This window comes from Trachypithecus francoisi, unplaced genomic scaffold (genome assembly GCF_009764315.1).
Source record: "Trachypithecus francoisi isolate TF-2019V2 unplaced genomic scaffold, Tfra_2.0 Lachesis_group13, whole genome shotgun sequence".
Lineage (NCBI taxonomy): Eukaryota > Metazoa > Chordata > Mammalia > Primates > Cercopithecidae > Trachypithecus > Trachypithecus francoisi.
The window spans coordinates 80,237,633-80,260,561 of record NW_022681458.1 but is presented as its reverse complement, the minus strand read 5'-3'; the positions used below and the strand labels follow the sequence as shown (position 1 = coordinate 80,260,561).

Genomic DNA, 22,929 nt, shown 5'->3' with positions numbered 1-22,929 from the left:
GAAGCTGTGGGTATCAGTTTGTGTTAATCACAGTTTAGCAGTTCTTAAGGAGACCACACCCTCCCCCCAACAACAACAACAAAAAAAGCAAAATGAGAGAAATTTGTTTTTAAGCCTTCTAGGAAATGTGCCAGTGGAAAATACTTTAGATGGTTTGTAAATGCAATTAGTGATATAATTTTAAATAGAAAGACTTTTGTTCTCATTAATGTTGCCCTACGTTTAATTTTTGGAGATGGTTTCCTATACTGTCAGAGGTTTATAACTCAAACTTTGTATTTTTAGTTCCAGTGTGGAGGAATGAATGTAATTAACTTTAAACATCTTGATGCAGAAGGACCTGAATCTGTTTGTAAAAGTGACTAAGTTTCCTCTATCCCCCTGGAATTCCCATGAGTTGAGGATCATCTGAATCTGAGTTGCATCCATGAACAGTTTTATCTCTTGGTTTCTTATTTGCATGGAAGGCATTTTCATAACAAAGTACTGGTTTAGTAAAAGCAGTAAATAGGAGTCTCCATGCAACAGAAATTGGAGTTTCCTAACATGCATGTGATTTAAAAAATAAAAATAAAAAATAAGGTGCCGTGAGATGCTGGCAGTTTTAACATTTGGAACCAAAAGTTCTTACATATATTTACATCCTAACTGCTCAATTTTACCTTACAAGCTTCAATTTAGGAAAATATACAGTACTTTTGCATATAATGGTATCTTGTGAGCCCCTGAGTCAAGTAGAGAGGATTTAAATAGAAAAAGGAAAACAGCCATTAAAAGCACTTACATTGTATGTGGAGTAAATAGTACAAAATGATTATTTCCCTGGAAGACCAGGATCAGAAACATGCCTATGAAGACCCAAGATTCCTACAGTGCTTAGGGATGAATCTGGCAAAGAAGGATGCCTAATTGGATGAAGGTAAGTTTTTCTTTGCCGCAAGTGAAGCTCTAAAGACAGATCACTGTCTTGTTTTAAAAGTGAAGTCAAGTTGTCTTCTGAAGCTGTGTTCAGATGCACCCCACTTGAAAGGGATTCTTTGGATTTAAGTTTAGATTTTTCAAGGTCTAGAAATTCAGGACACTGATGGAAAAAGAACAAAACAAGTTTTTAAAATTCACATTGATAGTCATTGAAAATTACACTAATAAAAACTTAAGCGTTTTTTTCTCATTAATCTGTATTTGATTAGTGATATTAGCCAACATTTCCCTCCCAAAATGAGTCAAGACATCGGAGATTGGTTATCAGTATAGATAATCCTAACCAACCATTCCAAGAACTTTTATTTAAACCTGGAACTAGATTTAAAAATCAAATTAAAAATATATTACTTTACATTGAGTTTTCCAGATGAATTAAATTCAAAATTTAAGACAAAATTGAGATGAGGAAAGGGATCACTTGATGAATAAGAGGGTATAAGGAGGAAAGAAAAGATGGGAAATAAAATCAGTCATCCCTAGTCAGATAATATTACCTAAACCTACTGAAAACAAAGAACAAAATAGATGGTTTTACATGTCATAGAAAAATGACATGTTTCCCAGTCATTCAAAACTAGTTAAATTGATTTCTGCTTTCAGATTTTTAGAAGTATTGCATTATTTTCCTTCTGGCACATTACCTTCTTTTATTAGTGTAGTTTCATTTTCCAGAACATCTTAAATTAAATTCCCAAACATCTAAAAAAGTTTTACGAGATTATTCTACAAATCTTTATTTAAATCATTGTTCTTAGGTCCAATTTCACCATAATGTTTAACTAATTAAGACTAATCCCCAAAACAGAATTACAAGGAAAGCTAGACTACTCATATTAACATAAATCAAAGACCCCCTTTGAGGGCTTCAGAAGCAGGATAAAGAACTTTAAATTGCTTTTCTTACCATGTTTATCATCCAACTGAAAAAAATTTAGAGATCTCTGGTGATGGGTGGGGTACAGAACATATTACTAGTCTGATGGCATCTGAACCTCAGGTCTAATCTGGCCAGCCTACTATTTCTCCTCCCCTTCCTTCCTGAGACCTCGCCCAGCCTTTGGCACTGTAGAAAATTACAGATTTTTCTTTGAAGCTCTTTTTGGACCCAGATTTTTCTCTAAGCCCTTTTTGGAGCCATGAAGACTATTCCTTAGACTGCAATGCTCTACCACATATAAATTTAAGCAGGTTGATTCTGGAAGAAAGGTTTTCCTTTAAAAAGAAAAAATGCTAATGTTTAGAATCATTATTCTAGCTTCATTGTTCTCAAACTTTAAATGAACATATAAATCAGCGTGGGCTTGTTTAAAATGCAGATTACAGGGCCCATTTCCAGAAATTCTAATTGCGTAGAAACAGAGATAGGGACAGAAATCTCTCTTTTCCACAGCACCCCAAGTGATTCTGATTTAGGTGACCCCTGGAAACACACGTTGAGAGACACACTTGGTTGGATGGTATCCACACTCACTTGTGAGGAAGGGCTGAAACTTCGGTCAGTTTTGATGGATGCTGCCGGTTGACTGGTTCTCAACAGCCGGATGATGGGTCTCTGATATTCAGGTCCTGCTGTTACCATACTGTAGGCTGGGGGGACCACAGTGGTTTGTTTCTGCAGCAACTGTAGGATGGTCTGGATGTCAGTGGTCATTTGGGATTCAAGCCTGCAGAACAGATAGAAGTAGGAAAAGACAGTCCTAAAATAGTCCAGAATTTCAAGAGCATTTAAAAAAATTTCAGCACTACCAACAAACAGAATTATGGCCTTGCTTTAAACAAGAAGGACAGGAGAGGGAGCACAGAATCTCTCTTCTTTCCTGACGGATACTTACTTGTGTATGTCTCACTAATGATTCTGATAAAGACTTCGCTTTCCTGTTCATATTAAGAGTTAACAGAAAATCAGATGAACAAAATAGACTACATGTTTACTAACCTTCATTGATTTCAAAATGTAAAACACACTGATAATTTATGTTTAATCAGTAATTGTCTTTGCTTTTTAATTAGGTTTTACTCAGTTTCTTGTGAACATTTTATTTGCTCTTAAAAAATAGATTGGTAGCACATTTCTTTCATAACTGCAGCATCCCAGGATAATTTCTCATGTGTTTTTACATTTATATTAATGCTTTTTACCTTACCTCTTTCCTATTCATTTTAAGTATTGTATATTATTAATTATATTCTTTCTTTAATGTTTAATGCTGCTTAATGTTAAATTCTTTTTCTCTCTAAATATGTCATGGCCTTTGATATGTAAGAAGTTGACAAATTTGACTTCACTTACTTCTAATTGACCCATCTGGCCTGCAAAATACCAGTCTATTTTTTCCCCAAAGCTCACAAGTAGCCAACTGGCCTGTTAATTTCATTCTCATTTTAAATTAAAATTTAAGGGAAAATAGCAAAATATAATTGGTCAGATTCTCTTCCTTTGCATGTGTTAGCAACAGCATTAAATACAGAGGAAATTTTGTGGACACAAGAACAGAAAATTTGGACCATACGCCTCTTTAGAAAATTCTTGTAACTCCACTTATTTATGCTGTTTTGACTCTGAATAAAGAATGGAAATAAAACAAAAAAATGTAAAATCATAGGATTAATTTTACCCAATTAAATTCATGCTGTATTTGTAGAATTCAAAGTAGAAATTGGCTTTTGATTTGATAGAGAACATAATAAACCTGGAAAACATGAGAAAATATCTTATTTATTTATTTTTTTAGTTTTTGATATTAACACTCCAAATCTTCCTTCTAAGAATCACAATAATGCATTATTTTTACAGTTTTTCTATAGTTAGTAAATATAGCCATATAGCTTTGTGTCTTCTAAACCAATAGCTATGAATTATACATGACTTTGCAAATGTCATTTTTTCAAATGTCAAAACCACACACTGAAAAGGGGAAAAATTGAGTTACCAACTGGTTTATTTATCTACTTTTGATACCTGATGGTCTGATCTAGTTTGTATGCTTCCAACTAAACTAAGCAAACCCATTATTTCACTGTTATATGTTATACACATTTCCTTAAGGAATATGTGTTATACACATTCTTTCATTTCACTCTACAAGTCCCAGCTTATATATTATCTGCACCCAAAAATCTTTCCTTATTTACCCCATTCAGAATTACTTTCTTCTCTGAGTCTCCAAAGCAAATTATACATTCAGATTCATCATAAATATTTATGTAAAAATGTATTCCATTACTAACAGCATTCAGTTGTGAGTGGCTTACACAACGTTTGTTACAATGAATGTAAAAGGATTTGGGGGAAAGACTGGAAGAAGAACTGCATCAATAAGGGAGATTCAAGATCCAAAAGTGAGTCAAAAATTATGGTGATGTTTTTGTCATATAAATCCTTTGCCAAACAGCAGCTGTCTCTGAGAAATAAAATCTCTTTATCATGGATTCTACCTACTTGAATAGTGTCTATGAGAAGAAAATCTATTGGAAGGCGAGGCTTCAGCATCCATACATCCAGTAATTGCAGCCCACTGCCATGAGTGGGACTCAGGCACATGACAGCTCATGTGCAGGTAAAGTGGCTGGTGCAGGGTGAGGACAGAGACTGTGTCGGTATAACTTAGATAAGAGCATAGCCCACCTCTGTCAATATGACATTGTTGTTTGTTCCAGGAAAACTTTGAGAAAAATAAGACTACACTAATAAATAACTTTGCTACTTCAGGAAATTTCTATAAATCACCTTATTAAGACAGTATCAGTTCATCTCAACAAATACTTTTTTAATCAGACAAACTTTATCAAGACTTGCTTCAAGATCCTCAACTTACTGCGTCCATCAATCCTAAAGTGTATCATAAACTTTACCCAATTCCAGGGAGCTCCCCACTTTGAAATACCCAGACTCCAAAGTTCTATAAATGTTCTGCTTCTCAGCGGAATATTTCTGAGACATCACTGAGACTCTGGCCAGATGGCAGTCTTCCTTTCTGCAGTAATTCTGAATATTTAATTTTGTTTTATTAACTAGTTGTTAGATATCTTGGGTAGTCCAACAAAGGGCAGCAGTTTGCTGATAGGTTTTTTAATATGCATAGGGTTGTATTTCAGTGTTTTATGACAAGGGTCTGTTAACTTAATAAGAATGGACTCTTGGGCCAGGCACGATGGCTCATGCCTGTAATCCCAGCACTTTGAGATGCCAAGGTGGGTGGATCACTTGACCTCAGGAGTTTGAGGCCACCCTGGGAAGTATGGCAAAACTCTATCTCTACAAAAAACTACAAAAATTAGCCAGGTGTGGTGGTGTGCACCTGTGGTCCCAGCTACTCAGGAGGCTGAGGTGGGAGGAAGGCTTGAGCCCGGGAGATTGCACCACTGCACTCCAGCCTGGATGACAGAGGACAGAGCCAGACCCTATCTAAAAAAAGAAAAAAGAAAAAGAAAAAAAGCGGACTCTTATACAAGACTAAATAGCCTGCTTTACTCAGGAGGAATTACAGAGAATTTAAAATAAATCCAGCTTGGTATTTAAAACAGAAAATAACATAGTTTTAGAACTTTTTCTTCTGTCAGCATAGTTACAAAACTGTGTAAAGTGAATATTTTTATTCATTCACTCAGAGACCCACAATGTACCAGGTACAATGTTAGGTAGCAAGGTGAGGGAACAACATTATAATGAATAAATATGAAATCCGGTTTAACAGTGCTAGCAGGAACTAAGCACTTAGTAAAGACAAATGAAGGAGGCGCATAAATAACCACAATGCTAGGCAAAGCAATTGTTCAATGCCATATTAGAGGCATGCAGATAAACTGCTCTGTGTGCAATGGAAGGAGTTGCACTAACAATTTTTACTAACATTACTAACAATTTTTACATTTTCTAGGGCTTCCCTACTCAAAGTGTGTGTGTGTGTGTTTGTGTTTGTGTGTGTGTGTGTGTGTTTGAATGGAGTCTTGCTCTGTTGCCCAGCTGGAGTGCAGTAGCGTGATCTTGGCTCACTGCAACCTCTGCCTCCCAGGTTCAAGCAATTCTCTGCCTCAGCCTCCTGAGTAGCTGGGATTATAGGCACCCACCACTACGCCCAGCTAATTTTTGAATTTTTAGTAGAGATAGGGTTTCACCATCTTGGCCAGGCTGGTCTCAAACTCCTGACCTAGTGATCCACCCGCCTCGGCCTTTCAAAGTGCTGGGATTACAGGCGTGAGCCACTGTGCCTGGCCAAAGTGTGGTCTTTATATCAGCAACACTGGACATGGCTGGGAGCTTGTTAGAATGTGGAATCTCTGCCAATTAGACCTATTAACTTGAATCTGCATTTTAATAAGGCCTTCAAGTGATTCAAATACACATTGAAATTTGAGAAGCACTGGTCTAGGATCAAGTCTTAATGATTTACCTAAAGAGGTATATCTGCAGGCATAATATATAAATATAGAATAACATTTCTTATGTAAACCTTTAACCCTATCTATAGGTTAATCAGTCATTAAAGCAGAAAAGAAGTGGTAGCAAGGACCATTCAAGATAGACCATTTTATTTGTTTTTATCATATTTTGTTTTTAATATGTGTATTTGAATGCGACAAATGGTGTAGGAATTCACAGTTCTACATTTGAACAAATGCCAAAGCTAAACAGGTTAGACTCAGCTCTAGAAAGTGTCCTGGGATTCTCGCTCTGCAAAGTAGAAGTCTGAGTTGAGCTGCCTCCTTCAAACATTTTGTATACATTTAACTTCTAGAATAAAGTGGAGGTGAAAGGTTGTTAGAAACAGCAGTGGAGTGAAAATGTAGTATTTTGAATTTTAAATCCCAAACAAGCAAAAAAAAAGTTTGTGAAAATATCAGAGGTAATTAGAAACAAATGTCAAAGGAGATGTAGTATTGGTGGTAGTGTCATCCTGAATAATGAACAGGGGCACTCTAAAAGGAAAAGATATTTATATGGGAATATGCAGCACAATGGGAATATCCATGCCATAGTAAAGTATGTGCTCATTCTGAGAGGTAAAGATGGAGATTTTTAAAGGAAAAATGAGGAAGACTACATAATTGTTTTGAAATGATTATCTTTGGCTACAAAGATCAATAACAAGGGTGACGCTGGTCCGAGATTGGACAGACAGTTGCTGGTCAGATGTCCTTGCAGAAGTATTTTTTGTGTTAGGTTGTAGTGGCCGCTGTGCAAGGTTGTGGATCTTATAGAGCTTTTGTGATAGTTTTTGTTATCAGGCATACACCCCTCTCTTCCTGGCCTTCCCCAGCTCTATTTGTCAGGGATTTTCTAACATTAATGACTCCCTTTTGATTTTGACTACTTTCACAGCAGCAATTCAAAACATATTCAGGAAACACATACCGATATCGGGAACATGTTGAAAGAGATTTAATTGCATTTTGTGGAAAAGTTTTATACAGTAATAATAATATACTAATGTAATAAAATAGCAATAACAATTTTTATTGCTGTTGGGTGATTGCACACCAAATGGATCATAGATAAATGTGCCCTTAGAACAAATGTTTTAAGCAATCATTGACTTACCCTAGCAGCAATGATTGGCACCCATGACAGAGCAACCAGGTGATGCTAAAAATCTCAATTTTAGTTCTGATGAAAGGTCCAAGCCAGGAATTATATGTAGAGTAGGAGAATAAACTCAAATGAACACCAGTAATAGAAGTGAAGTTCCTTGCTAATCAAATTTTACCTATCTGCAAGTACAACATCTTCCATTTTGTATAGTATATGTAGTTCCCATTTACATTATTTTAGTCCTAACAGTAGAATTATGGGTAGGTATGAGTCAAAGTAGGAAATGGAGGGAAATTTCAATGATTTGACCCAGTAATCCTGTAAATCATTAAGTAGCAGACTTAAGACCTTTTCCTATGCTTACCAATTGCAAGTACAGTGATAGGATTGTGCTAAATAAATCACTACTGCTTCTGTCATTCATTAATTCACTTGTGTGTTCAACAACAATAAACGGCATGGACAAAATACACAAAACATTTTAAGCATAGATAATAAATAAATCAGTAGTTTATGTGATATAGGCAAAACTCAGAGATGTGTTAAGTACAGATGAGTAAGCAAGTAGCTTGCTAAACATGGCAGAATTCATAGATATATTAAATAGCATGCTAGTAACCTGCCAGGCATATCAACGATAGAAATATGTAACAAACAAGAGTGTTGCTTATACATAGAGATGGAAAGAACAAATTATTCTCATGTCACCTCTAGGTAAACAATTGTCATCCCAAAATATGGTTACCCATTGGTGATACCAGTATCATTGCATTTTGACTCCACGTGTGCTGTACCTACGAAAGGCTGACGAAACACATGACTGTTGAGCTGGCTAGTTGGAAAGCCGTGCTGAGGTCAGCTATACTATACCTTGTATCCTTGTTATGGAGCAAGTGTGTGCCACTGGCACAGGAGATTATTTTGGTCTGCAGGCCTGCAAACCTCAACTCTGGTCTTGGTAACTTCATTACACTATGGCAAATGCACGAACATTGTTTAAGTCAGAATTGGGGTAGTGCAATCCTTTTACCATGCTTGCGCGTATTCAAAATGTGTTAATTGCCCCATATGGTTTCCCTCTTCTATCCCTTGTGTTTTAAATTGATTTAATAAATCTTGTGATTAGAGCATTTGAATTTAGTCAGTGCAGTTTTCTGTCTGAGACTACTGGAATATCTTGCCTGGTGGTGAGCTAAAAGGCTACTATTGGATCAAGACAAATTCTCAGATGAAACACAATTAGAACAGCTGTGTCATACTCACTCATACATTCTTTTCAATCTTTGTGACCACTTTAATTTTAAGGAAACTACGCAGACTTAGGGGAAGAGATTGCCTCCTCCCTAAACTAAGATTTATTTATCACGTTTAGTGATTTAGATCAAAGGTGAAGGAAACAAGAAACTCTGTGTGTGAGACTTTCAATTCAATTACATTTTTTGACAAGCTGACTGAATAACTAAAAGTTTAAATGTCTTTGTCAGTATTTTTTAAATGCCCTAACACATAACTAAGCTATCAGGAACATCCGAAGAAGTGTAAAAGGAGGATTAAAAGAGGAAGGGTGTTAGTTAAATTAATTAGGGATTATTTTGAGGGGGGAGGAGAGGGTTTTCTAAGGTAGCCAGTGCTGGTGAAATACTAACTGGATGACAAATAAAGAAAAAAAATAGGATTTATGCTGTCAGAAGTATGAAGTGTTCTAAATAAATGCTCCTTTTGACACAAATTATTCTGTCAACTTCTAGTCTTTATTTTATTTTATTTTATTTTTTTGAGACGGAGTCTCGCTCTGTCACCCAGGCTGGAGTGCTGTGGCCGGATCTCAGCTCACTGCAAGCTCCGCCTCCCGCGTTCACGCCATTCTCCTGCCTCAGCCTCCCGGGTAGCTGGGACTACAGGCGCCGCCACCTCGCCCGGCTAGTTTTTTGTAGTTTTTTTTTTTTTTAATTTTTTTTTTAATATACTTTAAGCTCTAGGGTACATGTGCATAACGTGCAGGTTTGTTACGTATGTATACTTGTGCCATGTTGGTGTGCTGCACCCATCAACTCATCAGCACCCATCAATTCGTCATTTATATCAGGTATAATTCCCAATGCAATCCCTCCCCCCTTCCCCCTCCCCATGATAGGCCCCAATGTGTGATGTTCCCCTTCCCGAGTCCAAGTGATGTCATTGTTCAGTTCCCACCTATGAGGGAGAACATGCGGTGTTTGGTTTTCTGTTCTTGTGATAGTTTGCTAAGGATGATGGTTTCCAGCTGCATCCATGTCCCTACAAAGGATGCAAACTCATCCTTTTTTATGGCTGCATAATATTCCATGGTGTATATGTGCCACATTTTCTTAATCCAGTCTGTCACAGATGGACATTTGGGTTGATTCCAAGTCTTTGCTATTGTGAATAGTGCCGCAATTAACATACGTGTGCATGTGTCTTTATAGCAGCATGATTTATAATCCTTTGGGTATATACCCAGTAGTGGGATGGCTGGGTCATATGGTACATCTAGATCTAGATCCTTGAGGAATTGCCATACTGTTTTCCATAATGGTTGAACTACTTTACAATCCCACCAACAGTGTAAAAGTGTTCCTATTTCTGCAAAAGAAACTACCATCAAAGTGAACAGGCAACCTACAAAATGGGAGAAAATTTTTGCAATCTACTTATCTGACAAAGGGCTAATATCCAGAATCTACAAAGAACTCAAACAAATTTACAAGAAAAAAACAAACAACCCCATCAAAAAGTGGGCAAAGGATATGAACAGACATTTCTCAAAAGAAGACATTCATACAGCCAACAGACACATGAAAAAATGCTCATCATCACTGGCCATCAGAGAAATGCAAATCAAAACCACAATGAGATACCATCTCACACCAGTTAGAATGGTAATCTTTTTTTTTTTTTTAAGTAGAGACGGGGTTTCACCGTGTTAGCCAGGATGGTCTCGATCTCCTGACCTCGTGATCCGCCCGTCTCGGCCTCCCAAAGTGCTGGGATTACAGGCTTGAGCCACCGCGTCCGGCTCTAGTCTTATTTTAAAGTAGTAAATGTATAAGGAAATTATGAGATCACGGCAAGGAGAATTTTCCATTTGTAAGGAGTAAAACCGGACCCATGTAAGGGGTTGGGTTATATTCTCCTTTTACCCTGTCACTGCTTATACCTGTTAAGTTGTTCCTGGAGCAGATCTAATCTTTGTTCCACTTCCCCGTAGGTGAGGTCACTTTCGGTTTCAGAGATACCCCAGGCAGCTCGCTGAAGTGCAGATGGACTGGAGTCTTCAGGCTGGGGATGTCCATTTTCTCGTTCCCAGCTTCGCATGTCAGTGATGTCTGTGGAAAATAGCGAGATGGATGTCAACCCTCTTAGGCGCCCCTTTGCGTCAGTAACATACAGATATCCACAAGACAAGCTGAAAAGTGATCGGAGTATAACCTGAGAGACAGAAAACCAAAAGCATTCAGTGATGTGTCCAGGGGCCACGGCCAATTGGTAGCAGGGTCCCACTTTCACCCTGCTGGTCCTACCTCCCATATCCTTTTCCATGTGAACAAAAAAATGTAGCAGGTCCTGAGTATTGATTAGGATTTTGTTTTCTTTCTGTTTGTGCTAAGAGAAGATAAGCACAGCAGAACCAAAACTGATGAGAGAGCAATGAGTCTGTTCTGTTTGCACTGCGTTATCTAGGGTTTAAGATTTTTAGGGCTCTTTCCCACAGGATAACTTGCATATGTTATGACTTAGAGTGGGCCCAAGAAGAGAGCCTTAGAGAAGTGCTGACCTTCAGGGTGATTCCCTTTGGCCAACCCAATTCAAATAGAGCCAAGAAGCCATAAGCCATGAAAACTGGGAAGAATCTTACAAGTCCCCTCGTCGCCAGCTACTGTTTCATGTTTTTATGTTTTCTTGTAGCCGCTTCTGTGCTGCCCTTTACCATAATTATATTGCTTTCTAGTATGTTTTTCCTGTGGCTCTTTATTTTAAATATTGCTATGTTACTCTACTTTAAGATAAACTATTTGTTCAAGTCTACTATTTAAAATGTTCTAAGTATCTATTATGGGCCAGATAACTTGGTAAATATGGAGGAACTAAAGACAAAGGAGACCATAGACCCTGAACTTGAAGAATTCAGTCTAGCACGGTTGTGATCACTTTTCATACAGAGATCCATTTTTCTGAACTTCTTTTAATTTCCTATTTCTCCTACAATCTATATTTTAATCTGTCAATATTCGGGGGCAAATACGTCCTTTCCCTCTTATTTTTGTCTATATTTTAGATGTTTTGCTGCTCTTTTAACCTCTAAGAATGATTAACAGTTTAGAAAATAAAGCTTATGAAAAAATAGACTGGAGCTGGGAATTGACTTTGGAGATGAAGGAGAAATATTTTTCTTCTTCACTGGGAGGGCTAGTAGGAAGGAAGGACTATCTAAAGCTGGTATTCATTTTTGCATAGAAAGACTTGAATTACAGAAAGTGATTTTGGTTTGATAGACTTAAAAAAACTTGACAAGTATCTATGATTAAACACTGAGAAAAGTTATTATGTAAAGTTATGGAATTCTTGGCTATTTAAAAAAATTGGATAGAAAGTAACTGAATTGGGCAGGATTAGCTATGATTTTAGAAATAGGAAGCAAAACCATTGGACTTCTCAAAGCTCCTTCCTTTCCTGCAGTTTCTCCAAGGGTAGTTTAAATGTATCCCCTTTCTCCAAGTAGAAGACAGACATGTCTGTATTCTTTCTTCATGGTTTTCCTCTCACTCATTATCTTTTATCACTGAATATACAGAAATTTCTCAAATGAGATGCCTATAATTTCTGCCTCAACAGGGTGAGGCTTGACAAAGGAATTAGCATATCCAAGGTCAACATTAGAAAAATATAGGATCAGAGTTCCTTCTTCTGCAGAAATGGCTAACATACCTCAGAGGGCTCGCTATGAATTCCAGAAAGACTCTTCCTGACTACGGCTTTGTTACTATAGGGATCCTGGTTTTGTTGTTAAAGTGGTAGTTTATTATTTCTTTTGATATTTTATGAAACATGGCAAAATATAAGCGAACCAAAAAAGATACTGCTGGGGTTTTAAGTCACTTATCTGCAGATTTTCGCTGAGAACTATGATTCGTTATTCACAGACATTTGAACCTATTTAAAATGCAAAACAATAATATCTTAGCAAACTGGATTTTGAAGATTGGGCCAGTAATGCTAAACAAACTTCCAGAATACCTATATAAATGGTCTGGTGATGCTGATGCTTGTCTCTGTCTAGTCTGCTGCTAGCCAGTTAATGTAGGAGTCTTTCTTTCGAGAAGGCAAGAACTGATAAGACTGAAGTTACATGTTATGCTCACACGTTTTGAGCCAAGAAAGCTTACAGAATTTCTGCCTATGTTTAACAGCTCTCTTCTTTCCAAATCATTTATAATAAATTGGTTTTTAAATGACAATGGTGAATCACATGCAATAAATTACGGAGGATTATATTTTTTCTTCAGGGCTCAAGAAAAAATAATTACCTTATCAGAAATGAGTGAAATGTATATCTTAGAGGCTTTCTTGATTATAATTTACTCTTTAATTAAAATCTGAAGATATGTAATGAGCTTGTTTTAACAGCAGTATAAAAAATGAGGAGTTCAAAGAGGAAATTCTGGTTAGTGGTCATAATCAAATGAACATCCTTGTAGACACTTTCTAAATATAGCTTGGAAAGAATCTGCACTTGGTTGCCTTGGAAAATGTTGCTATAGTTGCAAGACACATTTCTGGAAATGGATGAACAGAAAGTAAACTTTCACTTTGCTCTGAGTAGACAATTTTCCTAGAGTCAACTTTTGGCCTCAATCTTAGTAGGAACAGAGTCCATTTAATTTATTCTCTTTTCATTTTAGTTTTGCCTAAATGTGCTCCTCTGTTGGATACAGCATCACAAATGTTAGGAATATGAGTGAGTGAAATTTCCTATTGATGGTGAAACTAAAATTTGCGGGGGTTTAGTAGTTTGAACTGCAGCAGCGACAAGTCACATGTTACGTATTAATGCAGTATGTCATCTTAAAAATCATTAGGGAATGAAATTTGCAGTGAATGAAGTTTTAGAATTCCCCATTGATTAAAGATATTAATTAGCCAGGCTAACCATGTGTCACACTGATTGAAGCTATATGACATAAATTCAATTGACATGCATATTTAGCTATACATTTTCAAGATAATTATTTGAAGAGGAATTGCCCTGTAAATTTTTAAAAATTAGAATATATAGATATTAAATTTGTTAGAATATTGTTTTTTGTGTATATGGAAAAGCTAATTAAAAATAATTGGAAGGCGTAGCAAAGAAAAGTATATGAAGAAGGGCATGAGAATTCATTGTCAGTGAGAGTCATTATAAAGTCAGAAAATCCCCAAATTATATGTTTAATAATTTGCCACTTGAGACTCTAAAACACAAGAGGAAAACAACAAGCATTTTTATTAGGTTCACATTATATTCATCTTTGGAGATAGTAGAGATGGTTCAGCAAGCTCTTCAGAACTCGTGACTTCCATGATACAACCTGTATCTATTTTTAGCACTTCCCAGAATCCATTTTCATAAATAACTAAAATGGGACATTTGGTAATCACATTTAATATTCCATTCTTCCATTGTGATAAATGAGGTACTATTTTCACTCACTTCATCAAGATTTTAGATTGTCCAGAGAACACTTGCATATATTCTTAGCTTACTTCAATGTGGGGTCATGAAAAAAGTGGATGTTACATGATAGGGATAGCAACTCTGGAAAAATATAAGGCCTAAGTATCCTAGATTTAATAAAAGCTTTGTGGCTGAATATGGTACTTTGGAATAATGATGATAAGTAATATTTACTTACTCTGTACTAATGTACTAATTTTGCTATCCTACCAGGCCTAGAACATCCTATTTTTCCTTTTTTTAATATTCTTTTGATGCTTTGTTATGCCTTCCTAAACTTTATATTTTTATACATCCAGGGATATATAAATTATTAAAACTTAAAAAATAAAACCTGTGAGAAAATACTAACAGTTGAGGATTTTATTTCAGGAAAAGTAATTTACATGTTATCTTAATAACCATAACCTCGTTGGTTAGATAATATTATTCCTCTTTTAAAGATGCATAAGCTGAGTCTTGGTGGGTTTGGTCAAATCATTTACCCAAAGACATAAAGGGAGCAAGTGGCAGAGCTGCACTTGGAACCCAAGCAGTCGTTACTGGTACCACTTACTAGCTAGATCTAAAGATCTAGCCTCTGATATGCTAAAATAGTCGTTCTTCCACGTAAGAGTTCTCTAAATTTTCCTGAATTTCTCATTTTGTAGCATGAAATCTGCATCTACTAATCAAGCATTATTACCCAAATCGTGCACATTTTCTACAACAAAATCTGTACATTTGGGTATTCCTTTTGGAAATAAAAATAAAAATAAAATAAAGACCATAGTTTATTTCAGGGCATTTCTCCACTCTTTCTCATATTCTCTGTAAAATTAAATTCTGGTTGGCATGTATTATAGTGTGATTGCATTGGCCTTTCATACTATACTATTATAGGGTTGGCGGTGAGAACTGGGTACAGAAGATACATATAAAGAACCAATTGATTAGCTGTCTTAAAATATTCATTCATCCTCTCTCCCCATTGAAATTACTACAACAGACTTTCCCACAGTTATCTACCTGACATTATATTAAGTCTGGTTGATCACAAAAACCTCTCACGCTATAAGTGTTTGGGAATAATTACCGCTTGTTTTAGAATAGTGCAAACACTTTATAGATGATCTGAAATCTGAACGCTTCGTGAACATTTCATGAAGTTGAAAACGATTCAATTAACATGTGTCAGTACAGTTCTTAATTTGTAAAAAGTCACCATTTTGTGATTAGCACTGAAGAGAGACCACCTGATGTCTAACTCTGAATTACCTTTGCAAGAGTGACTTCTTTTATCTATGTGCATTCTTCCTGAGGTGGGCACTGTTTCTTCAAAATCGAGCCCAGATGCTTTCCCTATTCCTGGAGAAGAATCTACTATTCCTGAGAAGAGCGGCTTTTGTTCATCATCAATGGAGGAGATGAAAGATGACGATCTGCTTTTTTTCTCTTCAAAGTGTCTCCTGGAACTCTGATAATGTCTTATGGTATCTGCAGAGTCTTCAGGATCATTTGTACTGTTTTCTTTGCCAAAATATATCAAAGAAAAGTTATTTTATAGCAGATAATTAAATGTGAGACTGTATGCATATTACACTACCTAGCTATATATAAACTAGCTTTTTCCTACTGAAAATGTAGCTACTTGGATACTTAATGTTTTAAATTCAAGGGTTATTAGATTATCTTAGTGAAATAAAGTATTCATTTCAAAATTAAAAGAATATTTACAATAGTAATAATGTTTATGTCTCAGAGGAAAACTGTATGATAACTTACAAAGTATTTTATATGTTCAACAGTTATTTGTATTCTGAGAATCTGGTACACTCTTTCTTTAGGGAAATGAAAAAGACAAGGGAAAATGTGTCCCAATTTTAAAATATCACCACTACTGCAACTTATTATTTGTTTATTTTTAACCTGCATGCCTTATTATCTGTTTTAGCGGCTCATGCATTGCAAAGGTCAAAATTGGAAGCCTCCTTGTAGTAAAAGACTGGCAGGCTGAATTTCAACCTTAGTCTGATTCATGTAATGGCCTTGGCATTCCAGGCAGTTTGGTTGTGTAGCATAATGCAAAGAATATAAAGCTTAAATACAGTAATTAAGGTAGGTTTTACCTAATTACATTAAAGCTGGTAGTGCATATTGGCTGTTTTATACTGAAATGTCAGGATAATTTCAGTCCTGAAGGTTGTGTTAGAACATATTTCAGCAGGAAAAACTCAAAGAGACACATCCCAGAACTTGTTTCTATTAGTGTCCTGGGGAGACAGTATAATTCTCCATCTGGTTTCTGCTAATAACTAACCAACAAAACTCCAGAAGGTATATCATTTTCTGGAGAAATGGTGAAGACAGTGTCTCCATCCACTCTATGCCTCAGTGTGCTTACTTGGTTATTTATAGAAGGCCAAATGAACTGATGGAAGGCCACGCCAGAGAAACTTCCAACTGTTTTTAAAAATTCCCATATGGCAGAGAAATTCAACAAAGATTTTTTCCCTTTATTTTTTTAAATCATAATTTAAAATATGAAAAGCTAGAAAACAGCCCAAGGTAAAAGCAGATAGAGTTTAAAAATCAGTTTTATGTGAAATTGTTATTGAGGAGTTCATGTTCTGTCAATTAAAATTAAGTCTAGCAAAAGCAGATTGCTTATTTTCTCTAAGATTTCATGCTTGCTCAGTGTCTTCATCATTGCTGAGAAAGCCACAGACCTTTTCGATCTCCAACATTACAAACATCATTGATTACTTACTGTTACTTGTATATCCCCACTCAATCACTAATCTAATTGGTTGTAAATATTCGGATCAAATCTTCTTACAAAAAGCTTTTTCTCTTCAGTGTCATTGGCACAGACCTCCTTAAACCTCTAAAATTCCATCTAGCCATCTTCTTCCCAACTTTCTTTGTTTTTAACTTCTCTTCTCTAAAGGCCTCTGAAAATTTGATCAACATTCTCTACTTTTTGAACATATTTTATTCCTCAAAAAATAATAGCTATAAAGTTTAGGTAGTAAATGTGAAAAAAAGGAAAATTTCATTTTTCTAAATTATCCTCATATCTGCTTAGTGAATTGCACCAATTTGCTCTTCCTAAGTAAACCTTTTTGTAGTCCCTGACTTGGGAACCAGAGATATTTGAATCAACTCAGGCCTCCTATTGTTCTCAAAAATGATTTTAATTTCTACACTTTCGTGGAGTGTTTTCCCATCTGCATCAAATGCAAGCTGAATTAACTATTAATTCATCTGCCTCCAGTCAAAGTCTGGATAATGCTAACATGGATATTTGTAATGAATGTACATCACAAATTAATAAACCATCTTGTATCTTTGGCTGGAGAGGTCTTGGAGAATCCTTACACATGGTAGAATGTTCTGTTCTACCTACCATGCTGGGCTTCAGTCTTAGTTTACTAACTTATGACTTCATTTTGGATGCTTGTGAACAAGATTCACTAGTTAACATACATTGTTAGTTGAATTATAACTTGCTGATTTCACCTTGGACATGTGTTTACAAAATGTGGTCAGTGAGGAATTACTTCATTTAGTTGTGTAGTAAGATGGAGAAAATTACTTCGTATACATAGGACAGAATTCTTTAGCAAAAATTTCAGGTAAAAGCAGAATCAGGTAAAAGAAGAAGACAAAAATTTGATATCCTTGAATTTTCCCCGTTGGTAAGGAGAAGAAAAAAACCCACCTTTATTTCTGTATTCGTTGCTGCTGGACTATCACCCAAACCATATGAACAATTTCTTTGATACAACCCCACTGAAACAACATTTTTTCACTCTATACTAGATAAATTAAAGATTCATTTTCTGTCACATAAAATGAAAGTTGAAATGACAATCTATTTGTAGGTTAAAAATGGAAACTGTTCAGGCTTGGCTGGAAAACTGGCTGATGTAATATGTACATGAAATTGGGCAGTTGAAATGCATTATAATTAGCCTCCAGGTACTTCTAAATTTTGATGAGCTGTACTATTTTTGCCATTTTCCAGTTAAACTGAATTATTTGATAGACATTAAATAGTATCAGGTACTATTTTTTTCTTAATTCTATTTATATTCTATGTAGAAATAATATTCTAAGAAAGGGCAGTTATCTGATTGCATATGATTGCATAATCTTTCCTGTTACCATCATTTTATACAAAGAAAAAGTCATGTCTGTTTAATTAAACCACAAATTTGCCTCTGATTCAGAAGACACAAAACCTTTTTTTCTCCCTTGTTTCTCTAGGCGAACAGTTTATCTCCTCCCCTTTTTTCACAGAACACAATTCTAAAGCATTTGTGACTCGTCTTACGAGTGTCTCTCTGAGTTTAGAATGAATTCAAGAGCATAGAATAAGTGACCTAATGGAATGGCTGACCCATTTATCTTAAGAATGATAATATAAAATCATTCCTTTCAAAAAACCTGGAATAAACATTCGTGCTCACTCCGTCTTTTATGGAGTCTTCCTCTCAGTTGACCATTTTTATTTGTCAGACCCCACAGGGAGACCTAAGCTTTGGTCAAAGACAAGCATTTAAGGTGCTCTCCCAGCATTTGAGTTTTAGATTTCCCACAGGTGACAATTTGGAAATAGGTTGAGCAATTCCCAGCCAAATGCCATGAAAAAAGCATTACATTGGAAAATTGGAGTCTAAAATAAGTATTTTTTCATTTAAGATCACACACTTTAGGCTTCCTATAGTTCTAAAGGATATTGAAAGGGGCCTAGATTAATATGTTTTATACAAATACAAAAATTAACAATTTTATAAATTAAAATAAAGAAAAGATGGATATTGGTTTAAAGGTAAAAAGTGTCAGACATGCAAAATGAATAAATTCTGGAGCACTATTCTACAGTATGGTAATATAGTAAATGTATTATATACTTGAAAGTTGTTAAGAGATTAGATCTTAAATGTTCTCCCCCCAACACACACAGTTAACTATGTGAGTGATGAGTGTGTTAAATTAGCTTGAATATGGTAATCATTTCATAATGTATACAAATATGAAAAAAATCACTTTGTATACCATAAATAGGTACAACTTTTATATGTTTATTATACCTCAATAAAACTTGAAAAGATCAAAAGATACTTTTATAGATCACTAAAATGGATTAAAAAAGCTAATCATTGTTATTGAAGAAGATATTTCAAAGACATACCAAAGTATAATACCAATATATTTAAATAATCTAATAAAACCAGAATAGAATTATCACTCTTCTATAAAAATAAGTTTATCACTGAATACATTAACCCCTTCAATAATTTTCATAGGATTATTTTATTTTGGAGAAACACTTTTAAAACTTACTGGCTTTTGGATGGCAATGGAAAATCACTAAACCATTATTACAAAGTGATAGTGTTTATTGCTATCCTTTGAAATACAAAATGTGGCCGGGCGCGGTGGCTCAAGCCTGTAATCCCAGCACTTTGGGAGGCCGAGACGGGCGGATCGCGAGGTCAGGAGATCGAGACCATCCTGGCTAACACGGTGAAACCCCGTCTCTACTAAAAATACAAAAACTAGCCGGGCGAGATGGCGGGCGCCTGTAGTCCCAGCTACTCGGGAGGCTGAGGCAGGAGAATGGCGTAAACCCGGGAGGCGGAGCTTGCAGTGAGCTGAGATCCGGCCACTGCACTCCAGTCCGGGCAACAGAGCGAGACTCCGCCTCAAAAAAAAAAAAAAAAAAAAAAGAAATACAAAATGTAATGAGTTCAAGACACTTCCACTCTATTTTCTGTAACATTGGATTTTTCCTGTTGAGCATATATTGAAGAGATCATTTTAATAAAATTATATGGATAGGGAAATGAGTAAAGTTTTCTTCCCTACTCTTAGGATGTGTGTATCTCTTGAAAAGCATTCTTGTTTGTCATCATGCATGCAGAACCATCTATGTCCAATCTTTCACCTTGATTTCCATCTCTTCGGTTGTTACAGGTACATCTTTAACACTGTTTGAATGTTTTACTCTTGTGGCTTTTTTTGTTTTGTTTTGTTTGTCTTTTTTGTTTTGTTTTGTTTTGTTTTTCATGTTTGGCAGTTTGTTCTTTACAATGGAGCATATTGTGATAATCTATTAGCAAAAGTAAGAGGGTCTTTGGAGCTCTGATAATTGTTTCTTAGCTTTTGGAAATCAAGAGAGTAAGAATATTTCCAGGTTAGGAAGGACAAGCTCAGCATTCTTTAACATCACAGGTCAATGTCCCTTTTGCTAAGAAAAATTATTTTCTTTCTGATGCAATGATTTTTTCAAGTCCTATATAATTGAGGCTACTTGCTAGCTTTATTCTTGAACATTATCTTTAAGCTTTTGGAAAAGGAAGTAGGAAAAGGTATAGAGAAGGGATATTTGGAAGAGTGGGTTCAGATACTTCTGCAGAGTTCTGATGAGGAATGGGAAACAAAGGAATAAATGCCAAATCTGTTGTTCTGGGAGAGGTGACCTCAGGTGACATCAATGCTTTAGTTAAAACATATACCAATAGGATTTCTCTTAAAATGTATAACATCAGCAAGAACTAATTTTCCCAATGTTTGAGGCGTTTCCACACAATAAAACCAATAGAGTAAAACGTTTCCTCTTCCAGGTCCTCTTTTTTTCTACTCACTATTTGGTACAAAATAGTAAAAATAATTTCTTCAGAATTCTGTAGAAACACTTATTTTTTTATGCTAAATTAACTAGAAAATATAATGAAGATTGAAGAGGGTAAGTATGCAGGCACTAACTACAATTCAGAAGGAATATCTATTTGTCTCCTTGTTAACCAATGAAGAATTTTCTCTAAAACGTTAAGACAAACTTTTGAGACTAAAATAGAAATAAACATGAAAAAACTCAGGGTGCTTAGCACACAGTGGGTACTCAATGACAGTGGACTCCAAATGAATGGGTGATTGCTTGCACCTAGTTACACTGCTGCCCTCATTGGATTATTCTCTGCCAAAAGGTCACCTCCTAATTAACCATTAGTAGCCACTTTGATACTGTATTTTCTGTCAGCAGAAAGCATTGAGCAGAACACTGCAAATATTTCGTCTTATAAGCTCTGTAAGTAAGCATACATAAATGTATGTGTGTAGTGTATAATGGCACATTATATATATATACATACATACACACATATTTATATATTTTATAATATATAAATTATGTATACACATATGTATATTTATATATCCTGTGCCATTATATATGCTATTTTTACAAATATACCCTGTATTTTATACAATGTACACAACATAAAATTTTAGAAGAATTATTACTTCTACAACCTAATGGATCTGGCTCACACTAGAGTAGGCACAGTTCAACTTTTAAGACCACATAAATAGAGATGATTTTTCAGCATTTTTCTCATTTACTTCTCTTCTGCCCAACCATCTTAACAATGCTCATGGCCACTGAGCAGGTCATTGAAGCATCATTTTTATTCTTCACTTTCTGTAATAATAGAGCCAAGGGATGGACATCTTGTCATTTTTTTTTCTTTGAATAAATGTCACTTTTTGAGGCAAAAGAAGGAACCGTGAAAAAAAAATAATATTTTACTTCCATCTCAGGAGCTGTAGCACTTCTTCCTACAATGAACATTGTCATATTGGGGAGGTCCTGGGCACCTCTATGCCAGAATTTTAGGAAGAAAAGATAACTACTTGAAGATGCCTTTAAAAATACAGGGTGCTCTCAAATTTCTACCTGCACTTACAAGTCTCTCCTGTAGGGAAGTGGGATTTTTCCTTAGAAAAAAAAATGTACAGCTCATGAGAACAAGCCACCCTCATTGACAAATTCATTATGTGTTCAATATAAGTATATATTTTATTTTTCAGCTTTCCAGAGGTTCTACATATTTCATTTAAAAATTATATCTTATTCAATGTGAGCTCTTTAGAACCTTGTGAGAGGCACGACTGGAAGTGAAGCGGCAGGTGGCAGGTGTGGATTAAAGCCAGTCAAGTTGCATTGTTCCACTCAGTGGGTAGGGAGTGGCAATGCAGGACTCAACCTGTCTGCTGCTAGTGCCCAGAAACAGTCTTCTCTCTGATTCTTGATGCCACTGCTGATTTGCAGGCAACAGCACTCTTGAATGTCTGCCTTCAAGGTTTCCTTTCATATGAGTAATAAATTAACACTACAAAAATGAATGCATTTCAAGGGAAAATTTCAGTTTCTGTATCCACAAAACGTTGAGCATCAATGATCCCCTGTACTCTGTTCTTTATATTATGTGTATTTTTCTCCTATATGTTGATGCTACATCAATAACTCTATGATGAATGCTCACCTTAAGAGAATTAGATTTGGATGACAGGGACTAAATTGCTTTCAGCAAATTTTATAATTGCCCAGAGCACCCTGGATTCCTAAAGACTTTGGAATAGGCTCTTGAGCTCTGGTTAACTGTGTTTTCACATTGACCAACTCATGGTTACTTACTGGCACAACCAGGAAACATCAAAGAGCTGTAGGCAGAAAATCCCTTAGCATCTACACTTTATATAAAATTGGTCTCATAGACTAAGCCTGTGATTAATGGGATAGTATTCAAAATCAACAGAAATGTCTAGTTACATGAGAACAGTACAAATTGTGACATTGCTCTCAGGGCCTTATCGGGAGATAAAAACATTAGATAATTTAGCTTAAGAA

At 35.7% G+C, this 22,929-nt stretch overlaps 1 protein-coding gene across 1 annotated transcript in view; it reads right to left on the bottom strand.

Moving 5' to 3' along the window:
* Positions 1-316: 316 nt before the first annotated feature.
* The window catches only part of KCNH7 (potassium voltage-gated channel subfamily H member 7), a 498,464-nt gene continuing 475,851 nt past the window's right edge, over positions 317-22,929 (bottom strand). The window contains exons 13-16 of the mRNA XM_033231287.1: positions 15,507-15,758; positions 10,692-10,860; positions 2,456-2,648; positions 317-1,081 (exon numbers count right to left, since the gene is read on the bottom strand). Of these exons, the coding sequence (XP_033087178.1) occupies positions 815-1,081; positions 2,456-2,648; positions 10,692-10,860; positions 15,507-15,758 (881 nt within the window). The 3' untranslated portion in view covers positions 317-814. The remainder of the gene's footprint in view (positions 1,082-2,455; positions 2,649-10,691; positions 10,861-15,506; positions 15,759-22,929) is intronic.